This window comes from Gallinula chloropus (genome assembly GCF_964237585.1).
Source record: "Gallinula chloropus genome assembly, chromosome: 3".
Classification (NCBI taxonomy): Eukaryota; Metazoa; Chordata; class Aves; order Gruiformes; family Rallidae; genus Gallinula; species Gallinula chloropus.
Window position 1 is genome coordinate 78,928,468 of NC_140087.1, and position 9,384 is coordinate 78,937,851.

General features: G+C 45.7%; 1 protein-coding gene across 1 annotated transcript in view; it reads right to left on the reverse strand.

The window, feature by feature from the left end:
- Window positions 1-9,107, reverse strand: part of MACROD2 (mono-ADP ribosylhydrolase 2) — an 888,911-nt gene extending 879,804 nt beyond the window's left edge. Inside the window, exons 1-2 of the mRNA XM_084260985.1 lie at window positions 8,908-9,107; window positions 4,254-4,370 (exon numbers count right to left, since the gene is read on the reverse strand). Of these exons, the coding sequence (XP_084117111.1) occupies window positions 4,254-4,370; window positions 8,908-8,953 (163 nt within the window). The 5' untranslated portion in view covers window positions 8,954-9,107. The remainder of the gene's footprint in view (window positions 1-4,253; window positions 4,371-8,907) is intronic.
- Between the last annotated feature and the right edge of the window lie 277 nt (window positions 9,108-9,384).

A 9,384-nucleotide genomic window follows, 5' to 3' on the forward strand; every position in this document is an offset into this window, starting at 1 on the left:
TAACAAAAATTAAAAACATAGTTCCTGCATCCTTCCATTTTAGCTTCATGCATCAAAAGCAGTTCTTAATATTAGCAAAGATCTTTAAACCATCACCTCAACTCAATCTTTTCTTGGCATCACCACTATACCAATGAAACCCAGAGGCTGTGAAAGTCAGCAGGACTGCCAGATGCATTAAAGTAAAATATATATTTTATTCCATTTTCTGAATTATCCCATTAACGCAACAAAACATTCTTCCAGCAGTGACACACAAAACTCAATGACAGCAAGATTCCTGAAACCCTGATTTTCCACACAGTAGAAAACCAAAAGTTTTCTGAAGTCATATCTCATATTCCCCACCGAAGAGCAAAAACATCTGCAGGAATAACCGGGTACCTAAGAAAAAGCCAATATACATACTTAACTTAAAACACAAACACTCTTGGCAATTTATTCACCAAGCATCAGAAAACATAAGTTACCACTGCTGTACAGGATGAGTGCCTAGCATGAAGTGGTGTGCAATAAATAACATTGAAAAGAGGTATACAAATTCCAGAGCTTCAGAAAACAAGTCCATTATTTGCATGTTGTCAGGAAGGAACTCCACTTCAAAGTGCATAACAGATGAGATGCGTCTGCCTTCGGTGTATCTGAAGGATAAGAAGTGGGAGGAATGATGGATTACAGTATGTATGTACTATCCAGGCCTGTATGACAGGCTCATTCTTCGTTTCCTAAGTGGACAACTCTTCAATTCCTTAATAAATCTGGTTAAAACAAAGAAAGCTTGCATTTATAGATCCACTTGGAGAACAGGTATTTTTTTCCCCTTCCTACTGTCCCCTCTGATATTACAGGGCCACCTGTCAATAACAGCAGTGAAAGGAACAGGGACAGTATTACAATACTTCATCTGAGGTCCACTTGCAGCCTGGTAAAGTCAGAAGCCAAAACCCAGGGATATTAGCAATGCAATCCCAGGAATTCATGTACCTGCATCAGCTCACTTCCCCTCAGTTCAGAGCACTGGGCACAGTCCCTGCAGTCCACATTGCACCACACTTCCTCCCTACCCCCAAATCCAGAAGTATCAGAAACGTTGCCCAAATTCCATACCAAAATACACACCAACTTAATTTCTCATGGCTGGTCATGCCCATACAAGGAGACCTCTAAGAACTATAGGGTTTTGGTTTAGTCACAAAAGAGTAAAACTTTAAAAGCTGAAAGAAGCTGTGTATGTTTTTAAACATGTTCACTGTTGTAAGACAGACAAAGCCCTTGTCAGCTGTCATTCAGAATCTAACTTCAGTCCTCAGAAGCCTTTGTGTTTTTACACATCCTTCTGTTATAAAGACTTCCAGCCTTTCCAAAATTTACCTTAAGATCAACTTATTCCAAGCTTTAACTGTTTTCTTTGGCATTTAGTTCTGAACACAGCTTTGCACAAAAGGGGGGAGGAGGAGTGGCGGTGAAGAAACACGTTGCCCCACAAACTAAAGTATGTTCTCCAGACTTAACAATAAAGAGCACGCAGAGATATTATGGTGGTCAGGTTGGTTCTTACACAACGTGAAGCTTTGGGGTCATTTCAGTTCCAGGACTTCCGCACACAGACTTCTCCATCTATCAAACTTCCATCTTAAAAAAAGGTGTGCCTAACTGGAATCTGACACCCTCCAGCAAGTCATTTCCATTAAAAAGTGGGTACCATAAAGCCTTCATATTGTGCATGCATTTTTTCCTATGAGTCAGTACAAAAAAAAAAAACCCCTGTGCAGTACCAAACCCTGTAATCTCCAGATGAGTATCTACAGGAACCATTGCCAGCCCAGATGCTCTCCCCCTTCCCTACAGCTTCTTACTCCAGTGGCTGACTGATCACACCTGCTTCACTTATTTGTTCTTGGCTCCTTCCTTGATTTCTCCTCATCACTCTTCCTGAGCAGCCACTCCACAGTTTACTAATCCATCTGTCATTTTTTCCCCCACTGTATACGGTGTCAGAAGTAAATGGTAAAGAACTTTTTCCACATGCCCCATCAGTTGCTGTTTTGACTTGTCAGCGCGCAGAGGGCTCCTCCTGCCCCCAACCCTTCAGAACTTAGTTTGTCACCGCAAGTAGCAACCTTTCACTTGAAGAAAATATCACAACTTGGGTGTAGCACTGTCAAGTCATCACCAATTCCATCACACCTGGGGCTTCATTTGCTCTCTCCAGTACCTCATGTTGGTTGCAGCACTTGTCCTCTGTATGCCCCGGTACATGAAGCAGATATTCTCATCAGCAAGACATCTTACATTCTAATTTTTCAGTATTTCAGCTCAAAAAGACAGTCCTTACACACTACTGATGCCTTCAGAGCGGGGTCAGCATTTAATGGAAATAATATTTGAGACAGAAGCAGTAAGTCACACTAATTACATGTTTCTTTTAATTGTCTTGATCAGCTGAAACGTAGAAGCCTCTCAGCAATCCAAGGTTCTAGTTTGCTATTCTACATGTCTTATTTACAGCAAATACATCAAAGGAAACAAGCAGCTATGGATATTTTCTCCTGAATGCACAATATAACAAAAGCTTCGAGTAGCAGAGAAGTGTTTCAGCACAACTTTTGCCTTCCAGCATTTTTTGCAGTGTACTGGGTACTAAAGGAGAGAATACAAGAGTAGCTACAAGAAAATAAATTCACCACTGCCATGATTCAGTACCCACATATTAGACACTGACATTTTGCTTATGTGAAGTGTAACAGCAATCGCAACCTAAATCCACACCTTGTCATGTTCAGCAGCCCAAGGAATACAAGATTTGGGAATTTTAGCACGTTGTACAGACTCTGAGAGAAGTTTAAATAAAAACATAGTTTAGGCTACAACAGAGAAGTTGCAAGTTAAGCCACATGACATACTGCTTATCCCCACGTACCGCAGGCCTTCAGAGATCACCTTTGGAGAAGGCAGGTAATCTGTTTTTATTTTTATGCAGCCTCAGTTTTCCAGATAGACAGGCTTCTCGAGGTTGTAAGATATAAAATGCCTACTGTAACAGGACAAAGAGGTCTATGAGTACTGTTGCAATACAACTACTCATCAGCGCTGAAGAGCTCTGCAACCTCCAACATATTTTCACTTCAAAAGTCATTAAAGATGCTTTTAGGAATAGATGACAGCATTAGTTCTTTATTACAACAGCATCTGCAGATATATTTTAGCACCATCTGGAGGAGCTGATAAGTGGTGGAGCTTTCCCATTTTGTTAAAATCAGCTGAGTAGTTCTAGACCTCACCTCATCTGGGCTGTCATCATAAAGCCCACATTCACCTGTAGCCACAAGATAACTCCATACACCTGTTCACAGTGGTGGGCCCCTGATAACAAAAGGGTCAGGAAACTAGTCCTACATCTGCACAGGCAGAAAGATTTTTAGGTCTCATAGTTACAACCTCAAGCTTACAAGCTCCAGCCAAGTAAGGTAACAAGACAGAAAGAAAAAAAGGAGGATGAAGCCATCTCAGAAGTCCCTCTTCTTCCGCATGCTTGTGTGGAAGAAAGAACTAGATGAAGAAAGCAGAGGCATTGGTACAGAATTACATACAGGAAGTCACCAAGTGAACCAGACACTTATTTTTGGTCAGCCTTCATTGCAGGTATTTAGACAACTCTACCAGCAACGACAAACCATGATAACACTGCACACAAGAAGAGAAGGGGAGTTAATCCAGACTAGGCTGATGTTTCTCACCCCAAGAAAGCAGGCAGGACCATAAGAAAGACACGCTTCAAATCCAATCTTGTCCCATTTTTGGATTTTCAGAAACCACCACCTGTGCACTTCTCTGCATTTCAGTCACCTGCAGGAACAACACTGTTCCCCCCAGATTGTCCCTACCACTACACTCCTTACATTTCAAGGCAAAGGTCATAAGGCACGGCTGACTGCTGGAGTATCTGGCCAGTAAGACTCACACAGACAGCAGCTTTTACACAGCTTCAGGTATCAGTGTTGTTATGACTCTGTCTGGGGACGCTTGCAGAATCAGCAGACACCAGGGAGGCTTTAAGAAGTTCTGTTGGGGTTTCCCCCCCCCCCCCGGTGCCCCAAAGTGCTCGACCCCATGTTAGGCTGCCACTGTTAGTAACAGCAGGGGTTCTTAGCAGGGCCAAGGCTTAAAGTAAACCTCAGACTGAGAAAAACAGAATGGTCTATATTTAAAAGAAACATATATACATAGATAAAAAAGTCCTCTGTTTTACTTACCATCACTTTCACTCTTACTTTTTAAGTCTTCCATCCATGTGGGTATATTTTTCAAGGCAACATATTCCCTTAAGTACTCTTTGCGTCTCTCTTCCAAGGTCATCTTCAGCAAACGCTCTGTTTAGGGGCAAGAAATAAAAAATAAAGGAGTTTTGCAAGCTTTCCCAGATTCTTGCATGCTGCCCAAGTAGTGACCAACTCAGTGTCCTTGATGCAATTAAACTCCATTTGAGAGAACCAAGCACGAGTGATTCAAAGAATAGGAGCTAAACATGGTGCATCTAAAAAGGCTACATGCGCCTATTTCTGGATATCTCAGTTCAGCAAAAAGAAATGCCTCTTCACCATGTTCTCAACTGTCCAGGCTCCTTCCCTCTCATCGCTGCTGTGCCTCTTCTTCCGTCCACTTTAATTCAAGGATCAGAGAACTAACAGCAAGTTTATTAAGGAGGGAGTTGTTATTATAGAGATTTTTCAGGCATTAAAGTCTGTTCTATTTGTAAACCCAAACTTTTTTTAAAAAAAAGTTTAGAATATTAACATTGAAACATTTTTACCAAAATCAGCTTCCCAATGCCAGCAAGTCAAAGCTGGTAGCATGCTACAAAGTTAACAAAAAGTGCTGTATTACAGAAGTGATCCCTAAAGCAAACATTATGTCACTTGCTAGATGGCTGGAGTGATAAGAACAGCCTTTTTGTTTGATTTGGGCTTTTTTTCCCAGCAAACAGTGTAACTTTGAGCATGACAACACTGTTGTCATTTGCTTTAGACACATCCAGTGGCATTAAGAGTCCATAGCTGTAGAAAATACCAGGACACCTGTTGGATGCATGCTTGTATTACTTTCTCCTGTGCAAGTCTGACAAACTTAGGCTGCACATCACCTCAAGCACCAGGAAAGCTCACTGCCATACGGTGGCTAACTGTGTTCCTAAAAAGCTGACCAGGGCCAGCATGAACTGCATTCCCTGGATTTAAAGTGCTGCAAAACAGAACCTGGGTTTAAAGTGAGGAGCACAGATCAAACTGTAGAGATTTCTATTTGAGCATTAATACAACATGCTCGGTTACTACACTAAAACACACATGGGTGGTTGTTTTCTCCTGAGAGTCACCACGTCGTTTTTCAGACACTTAGTGAAAAGTCTCAAAGATTGCAAAATTATACTGGCTACTGCCAATGTAACTCTCCTTCAGACCTTCCTATAAACGGACCAAGTCCTAAGGTACGAAAAAGCACCATTGGGTTGTTAGGATGTTTTTAACAAACCCAGAGCTTAAGCTGTATCCAATTTTTGCAGCCACATCCTCTTCTTGCCCACCTCATCAATGCTTAATGTTACTTCAGCACAAAATGCAGAGCTTCCCCCCTTCCAAAACTGGGAGGGAGTGGTGTGTGTGTTGGGGGGGTGGGAAACAATAGCTGTAGAGTATATTAATATTAGGATGCTCATAGCCTTATCAAGCTCCTGGGTCTGTTGTTACCAGCGGCACTGTACAACTATTACCAAATTAATAGCTTTGTTTGACACAGTAATCAATGCATTTGAAGGAACCAGGAGTTTTCAGGGTGCAGTGTTTGTCTTTAGCATAAAGGCCTAGATGGGCACAAAAAGAATATTTTCATCTCAAGCTGAAGGAGCAGGGAGCATTTCGAACACTGAAACTATTCTTTTTTTAAGGTTTCATCTGAAGAACATCACTTTCATTGGGTTTTTATGTTGGTTTTTTCTTCCCCAAAGTTCAGTTTCCTAATTATGCAGGCTGCAATCAGCACAGTCAAATAACCAAAGGCAGGTTTGGAGCACAGAGGCACTTATCAAAGTAAGTTTATTTTCATATTTTTGACAGCGTTACCAATTTCTTCAGTCCACAAAAACAGTTCCCTCTCATTATTCAGGCTCAGTACCGTAATTGGATATTTACAGATGTGAAAGTAAAGCTAATGTGATTAGGATCACCATTATGCACAACAGATCCGTGCTTCACTCCGCTACTTGATCTTCAAGCATACAAAACACCAAGTATTTAATGCGCTCGTTACAAGTTCTACAGGAAGGCAAACCTGACAGCTGCGAGTGTTCATGCCAGGTTTGAGGGACTGACAAGCAGAGGAGGTTTGACTGTCTTTTGCTGAAGAGGTTACAGAGCCAGTTCTGTGCCTTCAAAACACAAGTTCTTCTCCAAAGGGAGGTGTTAGAAAACTTAGCTCCAGTGAGTCGGCAGTGAGAACTTAATCTGAGTTAATTATACACAAACCTCCTGGAAGATGCTGCTAACAGCCTTAGCTACAAGTACAGTTCTCCTGCCTGTAGCTCTATGAAGTGCCTTTGAAAGCGGGTCTGCAAGTAGACCTGTCCAGTGTCTAAGACTCTGAAATCAACTCCAGTCCTGCTCCTACTCCATTTCAGCTGTCCTCAAGCAAGATCCACCCTGGGAGAACATGGACCAACCTTTAATTACCAAGAAAGTAATTAAGAAAAGCAAGCGTATTGTCAGTGGGTTTGAACTCAATATTTAGCAATCAGTGCTTTTTCTTCTTAAAAAGAAAGTTCTTCAAAATATAAAAGACTGAGAATGATTGTACTCAGAGCTCCATGGGAAAAGCAGAGCCAGGAATCACAGCCAGCTTTACAGGGGGGCATGAGTATCCAGGAAAGGGAAAGACAAAAAGATTTGATTTCAGAAGTATAATCTAGGTAGGAAGGAAAGAGTTTTATCTTCTGTAGTTTTCTTCTCCAGTGAAAAGAGTACTTGGCAAGACTGCAGAGCTAACAAGCTGAAGAGTAATACCAACAACAACAAACAGAAGTTTTTTTTCCTGCTTTCCTCACTGAAAACACCCAGGGCCAGCATCACCAGCGCAGTGCTGGGAAGCAGTCACTGAAGCAGGAGACTGGCAAATGCTGTTCGTTCTCACTGGCAAACAGACAACAAGTTCTGGCCAGCCTGCACTCACAAACATGCTTCCCTGGATAGAAAAATGTCACTAGCAGTCGTAAGCTCTGGTTTGCACTCAGTATCGTCACTGTATGGATGGAGACCACCACCCTTACAGCTGACAAGGACAACAAGAACGTGCCTGCAGCTTGAGTTTCCAGCTCACCCTCCACTTGACATTCCTTACCAAGGGTTCGAGTTCACATGTCCTGCTATGAATTCGCACAAACAGCAGCGGAGCTGGAAGAGACAAGTGGGAGTAACAGGAACACTCACCAGAGCCTACCAGGAAGCTCTTCCCATCTGCCCCCAACACAAACCCAGCCTTTTTCTGAAGGTAATGACACACAGCATTAAGGACTGGCACAGGGAAGGTCAGTTATAACTGATCAGACATAAGCAATGCCTGCGTAGATTTAACCGTGTTGTCTCTGTTGGAAACAAACACTGAAAACACATAGTAGAAATCCGTGGTCTCACCTTCGCTACAGCAACATGCTTCGTAAGACAGTTTTGAAAGAAATTAGTATGCAACAAAACTCACTTCCTCTGAGAAGAGTTTGAGGAGCAGCTAACCTAGAGAGAAATCAATTTATTTCTTTTTTTACAATTTTTTCTCCTAGAAACACTCATTTGATTTCTGCCACTGTCAGAAAGAACAAACCCTATCCCTTGAAACGCCCTTCTGTCTTCTTGGCTCAAAACACAGGCACAGGGGAGGTAGAAGACAAGAAAGACAAAAATATAATCCCCCTGCCACAGTTTTGGTTTTCTTCCTCTTCTCCTGAAAATTTCCCTATTATTTGTAAACACACCAAACAAGCTTCCTCCCAGCTGATGTAAACGTTGCACTTCCACTCCGTGAATTTCCCTCAATGGCTCTCCCAAGGGGTCAGAATGAAGGGTCAGAACGACAAGGTGCCACCTAAAACGCTCGTCCCAGGGTTCTCACGCTCAGGAGTTTGACATTGGGGTCGTATAAACTGAGACCGCACGGGGTAGGGTAGGTAAGAAGAAAAAATAAAAAGGAGTAAATACATTTTTACGGGGTGGGGGGCGGAGGGTGCGTTGAGAGCCTCATACCCCAAAACACTGCACCCCTGCTGCTGCTCCATACCAGGATCTAAACTCAAGCGCGTTGCACCGGTACTGCCGGTAAGCCGGAGTTTCCCCGGAATGCAGAGGAATTACGACTAAAAAAAGGCACGTTTTGGCGGCACGTGCTTAACTTTTCGGCCTGAGGCACTTCCACAAGGTGACTGGGGGGGAGGAGGGGGGGAAGCCCTCTGGAAAGGCGCTCTCCCCACACACACACACGCACCTCCGCCCCACGGCCCCTCTCCTCGCTAGCAAAGTTAGCCAGCGCTTCCTAAAGCGAGGGGAGAAGCGCACCCAGACCCCAGCCAAAGGGGCGGGGGGGGTGTGGTGTGTGTGTGCCCCGGTACGCGCAGCTCCAGAGCGCCTCAGTGGGGAGGCCCCCGGGCACTCACTGGCAGAGAGCGCGGGGCACCCTCCCCCTCCCCCACCCCAGCACCTCAGCCCCGGGCGGCGGGAAGCGCGGGGCACCCCCGGCGTGGCGGCGGCTGTGAAGGAACGGGACTTCCTCCCTCTCCCGCCCCCCCACCCCTCACCGCACCTCCCCTCACGGGCCAACGTGAGGCGAAGGCGGGAGAAGCGGGCCCGGGCCCGGCACCCCGAAGGGCGGCAATACCTTTCTCCTCCCGCCAGAGCTTTTTCCGCTTGTTGCTGGGGTACATGGTGGCGTGGCTGGCGGCGGCTTTGAGCTGCAGGTTCCCCAGGCTCACGAGGGGGTGGATGAGACGTCGCGCCAGAGCCGACCGCTACCGACGCCGGGCGCCGCTCTCCGCTGCCGCCGCTCTCCGCTGCCGCCGCTCTCCGCTACCACCGCTCTCCGCCGGCTCCGGCTCCGCACCCGCCACCCGGCTCCGCACGGCGCCCGTCAGCTGGGTCACGCCTCGCTCTAACCCGACACCCCCGCAGCGCCCGCCCCCCTCCCCGCCGCCCGTTGGCTCCGGCAGACGCCGCTCAGCAGCCCCCTCCTCCGCCCGCCGCCGCCGTCGGACCGGGCCGCGCCGAGCCCGGCGGACGCACCGGGCAGGAGGGGCCTGAGCGCGGCGGCGGAGCGGGCGGGCGGCCGGCGCCGGGTTGTGTGTGGAGGGTTTATGTG